Source organism: Merops nubicus, unplaced genomic scaffold (genome assembly GCF_000691845.1).
Source record: "Merops nubicus isolate BGI_N331 unplaced genomic scaffold, ASM69184v1 Scaffold48218, whole genome shotgun sequence".
Lineage (NCBI taxonomy): Eukaryota > Metazoa > Chordata > Aves > Coraciiformes > Meropidae > Merops > Merops nubicus.
In genome coordinates this window covers 21,515-41,163 of record NW_008628592.1, presented here as the reverse complement: position 1 = coordinate 41,163, position 19,649 = coordinate 21,515, and the positions used below count along the sequence as shown (strand labels likewise).

General features: G+C 35.6%; 1 protein-coding gene across 2 annotated transcripts; it reads left to right on the top strand.

Moving 5' to 3' along the window:
- The first annotated feature begins 1,507 nt into the window (after nucleotides 1–1,507).
- Nucleotides 1,508–17,113, top strand: NEXN (nexilin (F actin binding protein)). 2 transcript variants are annotated; one of them, XM_008946683.1, is made up of 12 exons: nucleotides 1,508–1,534; nucleotides 2,673–2,864; nucleotides 3,006–3,087; nucleotides 3,174–3,322; nucleotides 4,689–4,730; nucleotides 5,848–6,042; nucleotides 6,122–6,295; nucleotides 8,569–8,754; nucleotides 12,807–13,004; nucleotides 14,314–14,535; nucleotides 15,541–15,726; nucleotides 16,175–17,113. In XM_008946683.1, the coding sequence occupies exons 1-12, from the start codon at nucleotides 1,508–1,510 to the stop codon at nucleotides 16,544–16,546; spliced, it is 2,025 nt and encodes a 674-aa protein (XP_008944931.1). In that variant the 3' UTR covers nucleotides 16,547–17,113. The 2 variants fall into 2 exon arrangements, with proteins under 2 accessions (XP_008944931.1, XP_008944932.1); XM_008946684.1 differs by lacking the exon at nucleotides 2,673–2,864.
- Nucleotides 17,114–19,649: the final 2,536 nt, after the last annotated feature.

Below are 19,649 nucleotides of genomic sequence, written 5' to 3'. Positions count from 1 at the left end.
TATTTGTCAACTCTGATATTGGGGGGAAGGCTTTCCATACTCATTTGTTGAGAAGGAAAACCCAGGTGTTCTCCAGAACATCTTTGTTGAAGCTTGGAATTTGTAAATTGGGGCAGGGTTTGGTAGCTAAATGCTCATTTCATATGTTGTGACTCCTTTCATTTGGAAAAACATCCCAAGGTACCCAAGAATCACATTCAATCTGCATAGCTACAGTAGCACTAGCGAGGATTGATGATGTTGGTGCATTTTTTAAGATCTTACATGAAAACTCTTAATGTTCATTATTTTCAAGGCCAGATACAAATTCCCATGTGTATAGTCTCTTTGTAATTAAGAATTAGAGAACTTGAAAGGCTAAGAACTACTAAGAACTAAACTTTCCATATGAGATGCCCTGACAGCAGTTCCTCTGTATCACCAGTGAGAAGTCCCTTCCAGTAGTGAGCTACTTTTCTATCCTTTTTACTTTGAGCCTTTGACTCCATTTGTTTGCACCACTTCGTTCGGCACACTGAGTTCTTAGGCTTGCCTGGGACTCAGGGCATCACTACTGTACAGACAGCCATGGCACTGGAGTCACATCATGACTTCCTGCCTCCCCCAGGCTCTGACAGACCTGGTGATTTAAAAAAACAAGGGTGTGGGGGGAAGGAAAAAAAAAAAACAAAAACAAAAACCCAAGGAGTATACTTTCCCTGAAGTGCCTTACTGTTACATTCTCAATAAATACAGTGCAGTTTAAAATTTCTAGCACTTTTCTCTAAAACTGCAGTGTAATTTCCAGCCCACACTTAAATGATACAAATACTTTCTTTAAGGTGTATCTGTGGTTTACCCAACTCATTTTATAGCTATTAGCACTGGTTGTTCCTCAAGTAGCCCTAGGAGAAAGGACAACATTATTTTGTATTCCCGTACGGGATGAAGAGCTGAGAGTTGCCAGCCTGGCTGAGAGTCAAGCAAGAACATTCACCCAGGCAGGAGATCCAGCTGCATCTCTGGCGCGCAGGTAGGTCCCCCAGGCGTTGGGCCATATCCTCCTGCAAGCCCCACGGAGGAAAAGCCGCATCTCCAGGAGGCTGTGGGGTCTCCGTGCAGGCTGGGCTGGCTGCAGAGGAGTGGTGGGGGCGCCGAGCACGTATTGGGAAAAACAGTTTTGCAACACCCAGCCACGGCAGCCAGAGCTTTTTTTTTTTTTTTTCCAAATGGAAATTAAAACCCAGTATCTTGGACTATATAGAGGAGTTACGAGGATGAATAGTAAATCATAGGCTTGTTCTTTTAATTACTGTGGAATACTTAGAACCTATTCATGTCTTCAAGAGCCTCAAAGGAACAAATGAAATTGTGATACATTGATTTCAGCCTATGCAAACTTATTTACAAGAAGATGGTTAAAAAATCATTTAAAAGGAAAGAAAGGAATATAGCTACAACTCTTTTTTTCAGGTAGAAACTGAAAGCAGTCTTAAACATACCAGGTGCAGAGCACAATACAGTAGCCATGAATGACATTGCACAGAAAACTGAGGTATGTACCCATTTTAAAGTAATAAAAGTAATGTAGTAATTTACAATCAATGCTTGCAAAAAGAGTAATTACAAACAATTGTAAAAGAAAAACAATTATCTGGGAAGTCTGCCAGTATTGCTGTTGTTTTACAACAATAGGAGGGCACCTGAAAGGAGCTTAAGGAACCTTACTTGATTTGATGGAATCTGTGAAATATGTTCTTAATGTTATTAAAAAAAAATGGAGGAGGAAGGCAAAATAAAGGTAAAATATAAAGAAACTTTAGACGTTGAGGGCAGAATTCAGGGCAACATTCACATCTAATTGTAGAATTTAAATATTAGGCTACTACAACTATTTCTTCTACATAGACTCACTGAGCAGCAGGAACAAAAACTATGGGTTTAGGTGGAAAATATGAAACATGGAATGTTTTGAGCCATTTTCTCAGTATTGCTAAATCGATAGCATTCCTGTAGTCATTACAGTAGAAAGAGAGAAAACCTCACAGCAGTTCTGAGAAGCGGGAACTTCTCTTAGTTTGGACATACACAGAGTAAGCTTCAGCAAAGGAGTGTCCATGAACTCTATCAATATAAGTCCTGCAAGTCCACCTTATGACACAGTATCACTGGACTTGAGTTTCTCTTAAGTATCAAAAAAGTGTATAACGTATTGGAAGTTTTAATTGAAAAAATAATACTGTTCATTTAAAAACCACATAGGCTGTTGAAGTGGAAAACATACCTATTTTATTATAGGTCTGTGTCTTTATATCTGTTTTAAATGCTGGGGGTAGAGAGGCTCTTTGGTGACTGCTTATGATTGAAAGCAACAATAAAAATCTGTATCTAAGTTTTAAAGCCACAGTAACTGAAAATGTACGTTCACATAGATCATACACTTAGTTATGTAGCTATTCCTTATAATTACTTACAGTCTAATACAGTGCTAAATGTTGGTTTGGATATTTTAGTATTTATTATTTATGAACAAATACTTAGTTGATGCTGGCTAATGGCACAAAGTTCATAATCCCAAATACACTTTTCTTTTACGTTCTTACATTCTTTCTAATCCAATCTATCAGAATATTTCTGTCCATCTGTTTCAACTTTCTTTTTCTTATCTTCATTTCTTCTATATCTTCACCAAGATCCTGCTTTCTTCATCTAAACCCGTCCAAAAATCCTATGTGCCCAAGCTTCACAAGGGTGATGTAAAGGATAAATTTGAAGCTATGCAGAAAGCAAGGGAAGAAAGGAATCAAAGGAGATCTAGAGACGAAAAGCAAAGAAGAAAAGAACAATATGTTAGAGAGAGAGAATGGAACAGGAGAAAGCAGGAGGTTATTTTCTTTGCAAATATTTTGTATTATTTTAATATTCAATATTATATGTGAAAATATTTTCACATTATTTTAAGACAATAATACTGGAATTTTATTTAAGGTTTAAAGACAGTTTACTTTCTGTTTTTCATCAACTAGATGAAAGAATTGCTTGGATCTGATGAAGATGATGATGCAAAATCATCTAAAATAGAAAAAGGTTATGTTCCAAAGTTAATAGGTAAGAGAGGTCTGATTTTAAAGGCCACATAATTCACTAGGTGGGTATTAGATGTAACTACTGAACTGTGTGTTTCATATTCACAGGAACTGTTAAAGGCAAGTTTGCAGAAATGGAGAAGCAAAGGCAAGAAGAAGAAAGAAAAAGAACGGAAGAAGAAAGAAAGCGCAGGATTGAACAAGACATGATTGAGAAAAGAAAAATTCAAAGAGAATTAGCAAAAAAAGCACAGGAGGTATGTTCATCTGATCACAGTAGTCAGGATATAATTGTAAGCAATCGACACAAAAGCAGGGGTTTTTATTGGTCAGAAAGGTTTGCTTTTAAGATTTCTGGTAATAGTGATTTACATGGGAGATGGTCAATGGGATGGAAGTGGGGAATAATGTTTAGAGACCCTCCACAGTTTTTTTTAAGCACTGAACTTGAGTTATAGATGAAACCAGGCAGGCATAAAACAGGTAGGGATGTGAATCAGGCACAAATTTTGGTGTTATATGCATACAAGAGTTCACAGAATTTACTAAACTCATTTGAAAATGTTTCTTATTCTTACCACCCCTTACTTTAGACAGTTTTTGCTTATACATCAGTGAATACAGTTCAGTGATAGATCAACTAGGCCAAGCAAGAATAAAAAAAAATGACATTGACAGGCAAAAAGTGAGAGCATACTAATGCAGTAAAAATTATACATCATAAAGATCCAGATCGTGTTTTATTCCTCTGCCACTTTGTGAATTTTTATTACGTATGTGTGTATATGCATATATATGAACAGACTCACTTTTTGTAGATGCAAATAAAACAAATTGTCTTTTGCAGAATATTGCATGGGGTTATCACATTTAATTCATTTTTTAAGTTTTCTTCAGTGCTGCAAATACTTCAGTGAGAGCGAATGCATAAATGACAGACTAGAACCATAATCAAATTCTTATTTAACCATAAGTTAGTGCTAGTTAATTTAGAGTTGTTTTTGTTGTAAGAAAATAAAAATGGGGCTATGGGAGGAGTCAGTTTTCAACAAGGACTTGGATAGCATTTTCTACTAACTTTTAACATTGTTAAAACTGTACTTTTAACTGGAAATGTATCTAGCATGTATTTAATACACTCTGAAAGGCAGAAGTATGTATGATGTAGAATTTTAGAAAACATGTTAGTTTTAGACAGTAACAGACAAAGACATTGTGTGAAGCAAATACAGTAATAAGCTTTATGGAGGAGTTGAGGGGAAGACCATCTCACTTGAGTCTGAAATAATCAATGCGCTTCGTTTAATTTTTTTCCTTCTTACACAATTCTTAAATGCTTAAATGAATGCTTAAATGAAGAACAGACATCTAAAGTACTCGTTTCATCACTGAAGTGTTAAAATGCTTTAGCATGCTGCCTTGTATGATGTCATACTTTTTTTCCCTCTTCCTCAACTGCCTGACCTATCTGAAGTATTCCAATAAAGGTTCGGTCATTATCATCTCTGTGAATTTAAGTGCTACATACATGTCACTGATACAAAAAGAATTTCCAGTTCTGTGTTTGCAAATCTAAGGCAAAGAGCCAAAGTAATGTAATCATATGAAATTCTCATTTAATAGATTGAGGACTTTAACAATACGGGAACTGAATCAGCAGCTGAGGTAATCAGATTTTTTTAAAGAAATGTTCACCTACATCTTTTATTCACTTTGGTTTATTATTGTAATTTGGGCTGGGAAATCTTAGTACACAAATACCTAATTATAATTCAACCAGGGAGCTATCAGACTTCTAAAGTATAGGGTTCTATATGTCTGTTCTTGAAGTCAGTTTATTTAAGTTTGAAATAGTCTGCACTGTGACTACTTTGGGGTTAATTAAAACCATCTAAAATGCAAATATTCAAAGCCACCAGTATGGTTTGAGATATACTGGCAATGCTACTACAAGTCCTCTGGCTTTGAAACATATCGTAAAAGCTCTTTGCCTTAAACTTGAAATTAAAAGGGGATTCTGTCAATATACAGATGTTGAGCACCTTACTCCGTTACAATTTCTTTTTAATTATTTTACCACATGGGTTTGGATTTTAAGGCTGGCAATCAAATGTTTCATTTCAAAAAGTTGGGCTCTATTGTCTTTCACTAACACAAGAAAATTACATTCTTACTACAAGTTTGGAAAGAAGGAAAAAACAAACCCATGTTAATTTCAAGTTATTTGACAGTATCCCTGGTTAATGATGGCATTTTGTAAAAAAAAAAAAAAAAAAAAAAAAAGGGTAAAATCCATTTTGGCAAGTAAGTTGTGAAAATAGCTTTGAAGCAGCAGTATTCTCCAAAAAATATTACTCTGCCTGACAAATTACATATTGCTGTCTAGAACTACTGGCTTATTCCAACTGCAGTACATCCTTTACATAGTCAGTGTAAGACTGGAAGGAGAGTGTGGCTACTATTGTTATGTATTGAAAATTTCACCTGTTCTGCTCCAAACAATGAATATTTGTAACTAACAGTTAATGAAAATATGTAAAGAAATTAAGGAGTTTGCCAGACATGATGTTTAAAATACAATTTAGTCTTGATACTCTTCAGTTATTACAAGAAAACTAGTGACTACCACAAGCAGATGGGTTTATTCTTCTGGTTAATGCTCAATACAAGTAATTCTTTTGGAAGCTTTGGTGCACACAGGTGAAAACAGCAGTTTCACTAAGAAATCAGCCTATATAGAAGTCAAAATTTATGAAAATATAATAAATATCTTTTCGAACAGGAAGGAGATGATTCACTGCTAGTTACAGTAGTGCCTGTAAAACCCAGCAAAACACCCGGCAAGATGAAAATAAACTCTGAGAACACAGGAAAGGAGAGAGCCGAACAAAGAGAGAGACAGAATGAAGAAAGGAAGCTAAAACACGAGGAACAAACCCAATTCCTTAAGGAAGCCAAGTACCTTTCGTTTGTCATGGTAAACCAGTAATCTAAAAAGTACTTAAGAAACAGATATCTATTATTTAAGCTGTAACTGCTTAATTTTTCTTACAAAGGGTGAAAACGAAGACAATAAAACACAGGAGCCTCTGTCTCCTGGTAAGCTGAAAGTAACATTTGAAGAACTTGAAAGACAAAGGCAGGAAAATCAAAGGCGGCAAGCAGAGGAGGAGGCCAGACAGCGTTTAGAAGAGGAGAAACGTGCCTTTGAAGCAGCTAGACAGCAAATGGTGAACACATCTTTCGTTCATGTTGCTACAGAATTTTCACATAGGATAGGCTTCTACATTCTTTCCTCTGATTCTTCTTTTTTCTTATTCCTTAATTGTATTTCAAGCTGTTAAGAGTCTGAAAATTAATTTTTCAAATATGTATTTTTGACCTTAGCACTGCTAACTCAGTAACCACACTGACATAATGCTTTACACATTCTCTTAGTAAAAGCAGGAAGTTTAGGTGGTTTAAATTTGCCAGCAGCCTTAGCAGATTTCATATCTACACTTTCTAGTACCTTAAGCTATAAGTCCTCAGGAAGATAATTAGTTGTCTGTTTTGTCCTTAAATAGTTCTTCAGATGTTTCAGTAACCAATTTTTGATGAAAACATTCTTTAGTAACAGAATCCTGTCTCTCATTCCCATATTTATTTATAAATATGATAGATAAATACATCAATTGCAACTTTCCTCTTATGAAAAAATGGAGAAAAGACAGGTCATCTGTCTTGCATGTATTGACATAACCAACAATATACTAGAAATTACTACATTATTCCCCAAATTGTCAAAAATATAGCTCACAGTTCCTATTTCATATTACTTGCAAAACTGCCTCATATGTGTTCTTTATCATAAGACAGACATCAACTATAAATATACATCACTATAGTTTATTGTTTGGTCATACTAAAGGAATCATACACTTTTATGAACACAGGATACACCAGATAGCTTTGTTCTGTATTTCCTCACTTTATCATACACTATTTCCAGAAGCATTTTACTATTTTCAGGTATGTTAATTCACATACAAAAAAGATTAATGAGAAATGAGTTTCTAAGCTTCTGTGGAATTTTTGAATATGTTATTTCTAGGGATTTGCTAACATCAACTTAAACAGAGTATAATTATGCATTAACGTTCTTGGACCAACAGCTCAAGATCACTATACTGATATATTTCAAAAACATTCAAGAAATTTATACTCTCCGGAGGAAACAAACAAACCAACCCATTAAAAAAGGCAACGGAGAACCTCCAGAAAGCTGAAACTCTGAAATTCCCAACTGGTATAAAATGAGAGAGTTCTGGGTTTAGGTAGATAACCAGATTGTGGTTTGCTCCTCCAGTAAGTCACGTAACCTTTTCACACCAGTGACCTTGACAGTATGTCAATAACGCATTGTTTCCATTTTATTTGGAAGCTGGGTAGGGGACACTAGTGAAGAAGAGGGAAAAAAATGAAGGGGAGAGAACTTCACGGAGTCACTAGACACTCTTAACAGAAATTTTCTATATGTCTCCCACTCTTATTTGTAAATATGCATTTACAAAGTCTTGACTTCAAAAGAAATTTTCTAACATGCAGTTTTATCTGATATCAGTGGCTGTCAAAATTTGAAGTAAAAAGTTTTCTTAAAGGAGGAGTTTACTAGTTAATTTCCTTCAGTTCTTTCTTTTTCTTCCCCTTCCCTATGAATTCCAAAGATTTCTGCAGTTCCCTTAACTGCCTACCCCACATACCAGTCTGAGAGCTGCTTGCAGTATACAGAAATCTGGATTACTAGCACTCTGATAGTTCCCAGTCCATTTTATCCATTAACAAATAAAGTACTCTGAGATATCTTCTGAAGATGGTTTGTTCTTTTGCTCTTGATTGCAGTTTGCAAACCACAGCCTTGTCTTAGCAGGTAAGTGTTTAATGGAGACAAGCAACAGTGAAAAGGTCAGAATATCTCAATTCCCTTTCTTCAGTGGTGATTAAATATCTGAAAGGAAAGAAACAAAGTCATCAGTCTGGAGTAAGAGCAAAATGTTAATTGATTTTGTTTTGCTATAAAACTCTACAGCATTTTTTTAATTAAGCACATTGGTGAAAACAATTTATATGCAAAAAAAAGACTTGATTGTATAAAGGTCTATGAAAATGACGTAAAGAAAGCGAACAGGGAGTGATTTAGAGTAAATGATCCAACCCTAACACCATAATATGCTTAAATGTTAAGCCTCTTCCTGATAACACATTGTACACACTCAACAGATTTTTAAAAAATTATAGAAGCTACATATAGGATATCGAAATAAGTTTCCTTCCTCACTCCCCTGGCTAAAAACAAGGCTAAAACATTTCTTATAGGAACAAAAGGTTTGATATAGTTGGTTTTTTTTTTCCCCAAAGAAAAAAACGTTAAAAAAAATATCGGAAATTAAAGGAGTATGTATTTACTATAAAGAATATATTTGAATAAGTCCTTTCTGTTTTTAACTGTCCCTCTGCTCTGAAGATAAATGAAGGTGGTGATGAAGAATCTGAAAATTCTGTTAAAGAATTCCGTCCTGGTAAACTTGGACTCAGTTTTGAGGAGATGGAGAGACACAGGAGAGAAGACGAGAAGAGGAAAGCAGAAGAAGATGCAAGACGACGCATAGAAGAGGAGAAAAGAGCATTTGCTGAAGCAAGGAAGAACATGGTATGGCATCTTTGTTCAGTATATAGTTTAATTTTTACCTAAGTCTCAATCAAACTGAAAAGCAGCTCTGGGAGAAAGCTTTAAATACAGTTAGGAATTCATGCTTCAAGTCCTTTATTTAGTTCACCTCACCACTATTAGAAGGTAGTGGGGTAAAATAATCAAGTTGGTTTATGAAAAATCATCCCAGAACAAGCCCTCCTCACAGCCAGTCTAGAAAGGATTTCAAGTAATTAATTGAAAATCAGATATTGTGTCTAAAGGGTATTATGTTAGATCCAGGGAGCTTGGAAAACAAAATGTTTTAACGAGGAGGGTTTGTTATTTTGTTGGGTTTTTTTGAAAGGCAATTCTTTTTGTTTGTCCAAGTTTATCTCCCTGCTTTTCCAGGGTGTCCATGAATCAGCTCTTTCTAGCTAAACCATAATTAATTGCATACTAGAAAAATGATCACTACAAGTACAAATTTTATAGTTATCTGTGGCCCTTTAGGAAGGAAAAATTAAAAAGTCTGAACTCAGCTATTTACTGTTTTTATTGTATTTCATTGCTTATTCAGAGAAACAGGAAAAGTAACATGTGGCATTTACCCTTAGAACAATTTGTAATATGGAACTTCCTAAGAAAAATGCAGATTTCTGTGATATAAGTTCTAAAATTTGAGTTAATATTATCCTGAAAACAAATTCCCAGGGATCTAGGATTGACATACTGACTGACATTACCTGAAAGCAGAGAAAGATGCCTGCTTTAAGAGAGTGGCCACGTTATTTATTAAAAAAGAAAAAAGTTAGCATGGAGCTTTTCCCTGTATTCTTCGTGCTTGTTCCAACAACTTCAAGTTTCAACAGGCTTTTGGGTATAGAACAATTACATCCTGGTAGATGTGAGGAAATACATTATTAAATTACACAAATACCAACTAAAATGTAAGTATTGTTTTTTTCAAAAGAAAGGGCAAGACATGCCACACAACTGTAGAATAACCCATTCATCTGGTAGTGTCTTCCTACATTTCCTTCTGTGGTTTTATTGGGAAAGACTAACTGCATGCCTAAAAAAATGTTCATCATTCAAAGCAATGTTTGTGAGACAACTTTGTATGACTACTGTTATTGCTAGCAGTGCTCCCTCTGCCTGAAAAATGGGCCAAAGACAAGACCTATATGCTAAAAGACTACCTAGAGAAACTACAGTGCAAATTTATATTTGATATCGTACTGGTAAGCAATTATGGAAAATAGTGTCTGTCCATACCTTCAAAGAGAGAAAATAGAAGCTAAAACCACTAGACAGTGAAACAAAAACAAACAAAAAAACCCAAACGAACACAACAACAAAGAAAAAGCCGGCTACTGGACTTAGCCCACTACAATTCTTATGAAAAGCCAGCAGGCAACAAAAGGAAATAGAAGAAAGTCTTCTTCCCTTCTGTTTTCTTCTGCTTTTTTTAAAATCTCCTTTTTCTGCCTCACTGTAGCAAGAACTTAAGTTCAAGTGTCCAGGCAGGAAAAATCTGATTAAACAGGGTTTGATCCATTAGATGCAGCACAGAATCTGATTGCACTGCAACCACAGACAGTGGAGACATTGAGTAATTTCAAAAATTGAAAACGTACTTTCAGCATATACATGTTGAACACCTGAATGTAAACACCACATTTTTTATTACTTGTCGGAGAAAATAGAAACCTGTGCTTTCCCTATTTTGCACAGCTACATAACGTAGCAGAGAGGCAGGCATGCTTTTAAACATTTTAAGAACATATTTGTCATGTCTTTCAGAAGTAGGAAGACCTCATATTCAACTTTTCTTTAAGCATCTAAAATAAGGAGTTAAGAACTTTTTCATGTTCATTAATTTTAATTTATTTTTGAAAGTATATACTCACAGAAGTAGTAATATTGTTGCTAGAAATCACAAACACTACCTCCTTTTGGACAGATGCCCCTATTTCACATTTACTTGTGCTGCATTTATGCTTCCATGCTCCTACCATCAATGTCATCACTTTCAGACTGAACCATTTGTCTTTCATCCCTGTCAGTCTCTGCCCATTAAAGATGGAATAAAGAACCTGTCTTAGCATGAATAAAAATGTTCTACTTTCTACCAGACACTGTTTGCCCACTGAAAATCGTTTCTGTGCTGAAAACTATAGTCGTTAAAGGACTTTCTCACTATCATCTGTTCCCACTTTGCAGGAAAAAAAGTCTGGTCTCACTCCACAGAATATGGCTAAAATATTTACATAAGTAACCAAAAGAGTTTTGTGCAACACAATTCAGCTGAATTTTTTTTCCTGCGTTTTTTAGCCAGGAGTAAGTTGGCTTAGTGTCTTTTCATAACATAGCAATTCAAAACTACAGAGCAGACGGCTGCTAGTGTTTGCTTATATGCACTGCTTTTTTAGGTTTATACAAATGTGTTAGTGAATTTTGAATTAATGCTTCTCCTGATCACTTGTTCTGTATCTTCCTGAAGTGACACGCATATGAACTAATGCATCCAAAGCAAGAGACTTGCACATTTCTTTGCTAATTCAGCTGTGGTTAGCCTCCAAAAACTACGCAGAGATGCATTGTTTCCACTAAAGGAAATAGTTCACAGCTTTGGGGTTTGACTCCACTTCCTCATAACACGGTTTCAACAAAAATGCTTGTATTATGCAAAACAAATCAGGAATGGAAGGAATGGTGGGGCTGAAGTCCATCTGTAAGCTTACTCAGAGGGAAAATTTGAAGGACATCTATAGTGAATAGCAGTATTTGAGTAGGATTGTGCCAAAAGAATATTGAAAGAGCTTGGAAAAATAAAGGTATGGGCAAAGTAGGTCAAGAGAGTGGTACAAGCTAAGATAGCACAAACAGCGGTGAAGGGTGTAAGTTACAATGGCAGTAAGTAGCAAAATGGTGTGCCAGATAAGCTTTTAAAAAACTTTTTCTTGTTCTTTATAAAGCTAGTGAAAACACTCTCAGATAGAAGTTCTGCTCCTTTAATTCCTTCTGGCATTTGGCTGATTATTACTGTTGGGAATGCCTACAATTGGAAGCACATTGGGCTCTTCAGCATTTGCCACAAGGCTTTTCAAATGTGCCGATTAGTGCCAAAAACCACATCAAATCGAAGCTGTAGATCAGTATCTGATCTCACTCATTTACCTACAGAATGTTCCTGTTGAAACAATCTCTCTTAGTAAGTTTACATAGTTACGTGAACAAACTTAGATTTATAGAAGTTTTACCAAGAAGTTATTTTAAAATCTTCCTGTGTAACTCAGACTGCCATCTACCTGGCTGTTATGTAGCATACAGCTTCATATTTTACTAAGGCTTTGATTCAACAAATTCAGTCTGATAAAATTTTTTCTTACACTTCTTGTTTTGGTAAATAATGAAAATTGCCCTTCCTAGGCTCCACTACCTTCTTATGAAGTCTACAAAATAAGGAAACTGCTCATGAACGTCCATCAGCCCAACCCTACTGTAAAGCCTGGGAAAAGGACAGGGCAAGGAGGAAACCCTTCCTGTTGGGTTGTACAAACCAATGAACCAGAAGCATATTAGTATCACGTATCAGTGCACAAGCAGAGTTTCTTGTGGAAAATTGTTCAGTTATTCTTAGTGGGAATACTCATACTTCTTAAGACCAAGAATATAATTCAGTTCACTTAGGAAAAGATTAGACACATGTACTTGGGTGTTAGGAGCAGCAGCACTTGAACACTGTCTAATGCTAGTCTGTGAAGTAAACAGGAACAAATTGTTCCAGGCCAAATGCTGCACGTAGAGGACATTCTCTCCATCGTCCTGCAAAAAGGACAACATTTTAATGAACACCTTCATCTTCTTTGAAGTTTAGCACTAAAGAACTAAATTAAAATGCAATGCACAAACACACACTCTCCCAAAATGTTAGGGGAATGCCCGCATTGTCCCATTGCATCTTACTGTACTATGGCAGATGTAGCAAAACACTTGGCTTATCATTATGTACTAGAAGTACCTGAGCAATGCTCACATGTATCATTAATGCTCTGAATTTCCAGCAGGTACTGGATGATGAGTCACCAGAAATGTTTAAAACAGTTTCTCAAGAATCTCTCATACCTGGTAAACTGGAAATTAATTTTGAGGAGTTGCTGAGACAAAAAATGGAAGAAGAAAAGAGACGCACAGAAGAAGAGCGTAGGCAAAAGTTGGAAATGGAAAAGCAAGAATTTCAACAGTTGAGACAAGAAATGGGAGAGGTTTGTGTATCAAAGAATGTGCCAATCATGCGCTGAATAAAAATGAAATTTCAGTTAATTACTAAAATCTCAAAGTTTAAGACTGTAATTGAAAATTCCTTTAAAAGGAATTTTAAATCAATACTTTCAGTATTATGTGAAAAGAATGGAAAATAGAAAAACATGTTTAAAGCATGACATCCTATATAATAAGATACGTATTTTTATCATTAATCTACCCGAAAAATTCTTTTATCCCTTGCCATCCTTAAAGTAAAACAGAAATTTTGAATTTGTAATGTCATTTTAGTCACTTCTGAAAATTCTACAGTATTTCTCAATTGCTTATGTAATATTTACAATATTAGGAGAACAGAAAAATCTAGTTTAAAAAAAACCAAACACAACAAACAACGAAAATCAAAGTAGGGAAGAGCAAAGTTTTTGCGTTTCCTCAAGGGCATGCTTCATTAAGTAATTAGGAATTACAGCAGCCTCAACTTATTTCTAATCAGTGTATCAAGGGTTTAAAGACTGTCACAGTTGATTTTAAAAATCACATGCAAAATTTGCTTTGCATACCAAATATGTAAAACATCGTGTGCATGAACTTCACACTTCAATTTGATTTGGTTGTGGGTGGCAATTGTTTACTAACTCTCTTTAGAATGCTAGAGGACTTATGTCTATTTCTTGATGGTAAGCAACACTGGAGTCAGTAATAAAGGCTCTAGCTTGGGACATTTCAAGTAATTTTGTATTACATCCTGGGGAAGAAGGGAGAGGTGGTGAGATCCAAGTAAAATGCATATAAATCTTTATCAGAGGCCATAAAAGAAGTAAAAATACCAACAATTACAGATTCAGACATGGTTTAATTACCAGATCCAGAACTGCCGGTTCTTTTCCAGCCATGACATCCTGAAACCTCACTTGCTTTTTACCAAATTAAAAAAATTAATATTTTTCTGTTTAACAGCATAGATGGACTTTAGAAAATTATTTGATATCAATATTTCAAGTCAGAGAGATAAATTATGGATCCAGGATAACTATGGCTAGGTGTCTGGTTTTCCAGGTTTGTGAAGGATGGTTTGTTGACAGCAATCCTTGAACAAAGGCTACATTCTAGCAAGCTATTTTGAAAACTGTATCTAGTTTAGATGCAATACAAATGCAGTAATCCTGAGAATAGTGAGGGAAAAAAATAAATTGGATGGAAAAGGTCTCTGTGCTGATTTCAAATAACTAAGAGAACTATCCAAGTGTATTAAACAGTCCAAATAACTAGAGTATTTCCCATCTTACACATTCTGTAATTTCTGAACAGCTGGAAGAAGAGTCCGAAACTTTTGAGCTCAGCAAAGAATATGAAGAATTAATAAAGCTAAAAAGAAGTGGTTCTATTCAGGCAAAGAACCTAAAAAGCAAGTTTGAAAAAATAGGGCAATTGTCTCAAGAAGAAATACAGAAGAAGATTGAAGAAGAGCGAGCTAAGAGAAGAGCGATGGATGAAGAAATAAGAGAAAGGGAAGCTGAAAAATTTCAAGAGGTGAGTTAATGATATACTTTAACCCACCAAGAGCCATGAGTAGACAGTGCTGCAGCTTTCCTCTATTTTCAAAATTATTTTCTTCCTTCTTCCTCTTCCCTCCTTTGGAAGCACGAGGAAGTCTCACCTCAGCATCCCTAACTGCATTAACTGCAACAGCACTGCTTTATTATCAGTCACCTGGTCAAACAGAGATCCCATTTTCTGCTCAAATCCTCAATTCAGCATCTTAATAACCTGAAACCTGCCAGCTTTAGGGTTTAGAACATTCATATATAAGAATTAATCTATTAATCGCCACATGAATTGCTGCTTCTTCTGAACTGCGATTTGTTCTCTAACATTGTGAGAAAAAAGCAAAGATACCAAACAGTGTAATTTGAAGATCAAGCCTTTTTATCATCTTCACTCATTTCTCACATTAGAGCAGGGGGTAGAGCCTACTTACTTATGCTTCAGACTGCAACCTCTCACTTTTTTTGGAGAAGAAAAGCAAGAAATGAAGTTATCTGTCTAACCAATAAATCAACACTGTTCTGTGACACAGAATACCAGTGTGAGCTTTCATGACATCATCACGTGGCCATGCAGGAGGCTTATTTAAACAGTAGTAAGCCTGCCATAAGCCTCATTCTGAGGTTCCTATCCACACTAGTCACTTCAGTATCAGTGCAAAGCCTATCTTTAGAGTCTTTAATGACTGACACTGTAACTGCATTTCTGTAACATCAGGCTATGTTGAAGCAACCATATCATGGCGTAAAAGTCAAGTGACTAAGGATTTATCACTGGAATATTTTTCTATGCAACTTCTTTGAAATTACTTCTCCAAGTATTTTATCCTGTCCCTGGGATAAACTATTACAAGACTTGATCATTAAACAAACCTCTGAGAAAAACAGGACTCTGGGTGGATTTAGGAACTACAGTTCAACAAAACTAAATTTATCATCACACACATTTAAAAGATAATAAATGAATTAATCCTTTTTTTTCCCCCCCAAGGATGATGAGGTAGATGTGAAACCGGCCAAGAAATCCGAGGCTCCTTTTACACATAAAGTAAATATGAAGGCCCGTTTTGAGCAAATGGCAAGAGCCAGGGAAGAGGAGGAGCAGAGGAGAATTGAAGAACAGAAATTACTACGCATGCAGTTTGAACAAAAAGAAATTGATGCAGCTTTACAGAAGGTATAAATTACAAAGTACCTTTTCTTCAGTCTTAAGTGTCATTTCATTTAGCTTCTGATTACTACTGATAGTAGTTCTGCCAGTGGCACAAAAGGAACATTATCCTTGTTTTAGCTGCTGTGAATTGCTGCAATGTAAAATTGCTTTTGGTGTTTTCACGTATTCTTGTCAAGTGTGAGATACTGCAAAGAACATTCACTGTATCCTTTCAATAGGCTGAAAATGGAATCTACTTTCATGCTGGTATTTTACCCCAAGATTCCAGCATCATTAAAATCCATTTTACTGCCTGTTCCATATCCAGATTCAGTGTACTGTTATCTAGTGAGGACAGATGTACCACTTGCCTTTCTCAGAAACATGGCAACTTTTCTAAAACCAAATACGCATCAGTAGCAGTCATGCTGCTATTGCTACTTTTAACGTTCTAAAACTTATTTTAAAACAGAAAAGGCAAGAGGAAGAAGAGGAGGAGGGGAGCATTATTAATGGTTCTACTTGTGAAGAAGAGGAGGATCAAGCTCGATCAGGAGCTCCCTGGTTCAAGAGGTCACTGAAAAACACATCGGTTGTTGATGGTGAACCAGTGAGATTTACAGTTAAAATTACTGGAGAACCAAAACCTGAAGTTACATGGTGGTTTGAGGGGGAAATGTTGCAGGACTCCGAGGACTATCAATATATCGAAAGAGGAGAAACCTATTGCCTTTACTTGCCAGAAACCTTCCCAGAAGATGAAGGGGAATATATGTGTAAAGCAGTGAACAACAGAGGCACATCCGCTAGCACCTGTATTCTCACCATTGAAAGTAAGAGTTAGCGTTTTAATATGCTTAATTCTCAAATATTCTTCTTGCATCTTTCCTATTATGAAAATCTAATTATCTGTTTCTTTTAACCCTTTTATTTTCTAGCTGATGACTACTAATGCTCTACTTTAGCTGGAACCTTTCTTCCCCTCAAAACTTTCTTATTGCATCATCTCTTTCTCTGATGGGGCCAACTAAAGAAAGCAAGGATATGCATTGTCATTCCTGCATCAGATGAGAATAACCTTCAAATTGTGAGATTGTTCAGGTTCCTAGCTCAACACAAAAATCTGTATTAAAGGCTAAAATGAAGGAACCAATATACAAAAGATCAACTGAAGGAAAAAGCTGAATTATGATAGTGCTCTCACATTTGAAGACCTAGTGTTGTGTAACAGTATAAAGCTAAATACAATCTGAAACTTACATAGTAGTGTATATCTACTGGTATATTTCGCATGAACACTGAATATTTAAGCTGTTTTACTTTATCCCAGAGGCATTAAACTGGCATAAGAAAATACTTATTGATGACTTTCAAAAACTGCAGTGTACTATTTATAAAGAATAAAAGATTATATAACTGCTCACTTTTGTTTCATCTCAAAGAGCATTAGTTCTTTTGTTTTAAAATGGGCTTGCATCTAACCTGTGATGCTTTCATCAACCTATGTAGTTGGTAATTCAAAACCAAAACCAATCTTAGTAAGGCCTGTAGTAGTCCTTACAGTAACAACATTTGCTTGTAAAGCTTCTAATTTTTCATTGCTTAAATGATACAGCAATGGTTGGTGAAGAAAACGAGCCTGTGAAACAGTATTTTCAGAAAGTGCCTAACTGCTTAATCTTTGATCACTCTTAATGCAATAAATCTACTGTTGCATCTCTACGCATTGTCTTCCTAAGACTACTGTACTATTTTTCTCTAAGACCTCTTGATACCAACACTAATGTCATTGCACTAACTCCATCTGAATTGTTCAGCTTAAGTCTCTCTAGAATTTTACAGTCACATTTTAAATAAAAGAATGTGTATAAGCCTTACCATAAAGACAAGGTAAGCTGCAGCGTATCAGATTTATGCAGTCATTTCAAAAAGATATTTTCCTGTGGCTGGATCTGCTAACTGCTCTTTTTTACCTACTTTTTTTTTTGACCTACTGCAAGTCACTCTTTTGCCTTCATAAAAGACTTAAAAAATTCAGAAACATCTTGAAAAAAGGATAATAAATTGCATGATGTTTTGAGTGAATATTTATTCTAATAGCCACAGAAATATTTATTTACTCCATTTCATGTGGGTGATGTTCATTCACACAAGTTCTAGTTGCAGTAGGATCTTTCACCTGAAGCTGGTACTTCAAACTAACAAAGTCAGGGTTAGGAACATATAAAAAAAAGACAAAACCATTGCTATTTATTCTCCATCAGTTTACATTTATTGAGAAAAACCATACAAAAACCATTATACAGTTAACGTGTACCCATATTACATACAATGTCAATGCAAGCTCAAAACTACATTTTTGTAAAGCATTCAATTTACCTCAAGTCCAAGCTGCATCTCCCTAAGACACTGTTCCCATCACAGTTGCCTTTTAAAGCCAATCTTCTTTTTACACACGGGTAGTTTCTGCAGAGAACACTTTTCTCAGGACGAAAAGGCATTTCACATGCACGCAAGAGAAATATTTGTGCATACATAAGAGTTTTATAAGCTATTACTAGGGAAGAGGGAATCCTGTCAACTGTATGCTTTCTGAAAAGCCCAGTCCTCCCTTCCTCCCACCCACTTTCAGAAAAAAGGCAAAATAAAAAGCTTTTAGCATGCAATGGAAAACTTAAAAATTACTTTGGAAGAGAACAGGGGAGAAACAATTTCTATCATCCAATAAAATACAACTAGCAAAAAAGATGAAATATTTCGAGATAGGCTGTACAACTGATTAATGATCCTGTCTGGACAACTCAGATTATTTATGATCATGCTAGACTGAAGATTATCCACCTGTCCTATTAAAGTATAGGCTGCAGAAAGTGATATGAAAACGCTTTTCCCACTTTGAACGTTACACTTCCTGTTTAAACTTTTTGAAATCTTCACATTCTATTTAATTTGTGGGACTCATAAGAGTGGGGAGAAAGGAGGAAAGATTCAAAGGCAAGTTTTGGACAACTTCATTATATTTTCTAAGGAACTCCATTTACCTTCTTGGGTCAGGATAATTCAATCTATTTTCTGTTGTCTTACAAACTATGAGTTTGGAGACAGAGTTGAAAAATAGACACTATGCTTAGCACAAAACAGCGTGCCTGTAAGCGCAGCAGTGAGAAAGCTGAAGTCAATACACCTCAAGTGCTACACACAAGAACATCCCATCTTCCACACTAGCAACGTTCCAATAAACTGGCTTTTTCTTCTCTATCTCCTCCCACTGGCTAAACGTACGATTGAAAGACTGTTAAGATATTTTAGCAACAACAGTTAAGAAAAAAGTATCATGAAAAAGGGAACAAATGACTCGCCCCAACACTAATTCACAGTATCAAAGTCCAAATGGTGCACACACCTAACCTTTTCTCATGTCAAAAATGAAGTTACATATTCAACTACAGATGAAATATTAAGAGGCTTGAGAAACCGAAGCACAACTATTAATTTAGTTCAGAAAGTCAACATACCTAAGCTTGGCTGTTTAGAAGAATATAAATTAAAATAGATGGTATATATTATTAAATCACAGTTTAAAGAACTTAACAGATCATGGAACATTTATGGTCAAACAAGTAATACTTTAAAGAATGAAAAGTGATCAAAACAAAAATTATACCCTACACCATCATGTATGGGATACATTTCAAATCTGTTATGCGTTTGCCAATTTTACCTTCTACATGGAGCCCTTCTATGGTCCATGCTCATCGGCTCACCAATGGCATACACTCAAAGGATTCCTCTTTACTGGTAGTAACTATCTCAGGACCTGATTCTATGAGCTATGATTTGGTGCTTGCAGCATCTTCAGCACTGTGTGTGAAAATGAAGGCAGTATTTTTGAATATTTTTCTTTGATGTACAGATAAGCAGGACTTTCGAAAGAGGAGCAGCACATT

What these genes read in the sequence shown, in the direction of transcription:
- NEXN (XM_008946683.1), top strand. Translation starts at nt 1,508, where the DNA reads ATGAATGACATTGCACAGAAAACTGAG. An exon ending in GGAACAGGAGAAAGCAGGAG is followed by an intron (nt 2,865 to 3,005) that starts GTTATTTTCTTT and finishes TTCATCAACTAG; the next exon opens with ATGAAAGAATTGCTTGGATC. An exon ending in TTATGTTCCAAAGTTAATAG is followed by an intron (nt 3,088 to 3,173) that starts GTAAGAGAGGTC and finishes TCATATTCACAG; the next exon opens with GAACTGTTAAAGGCAAGTTT.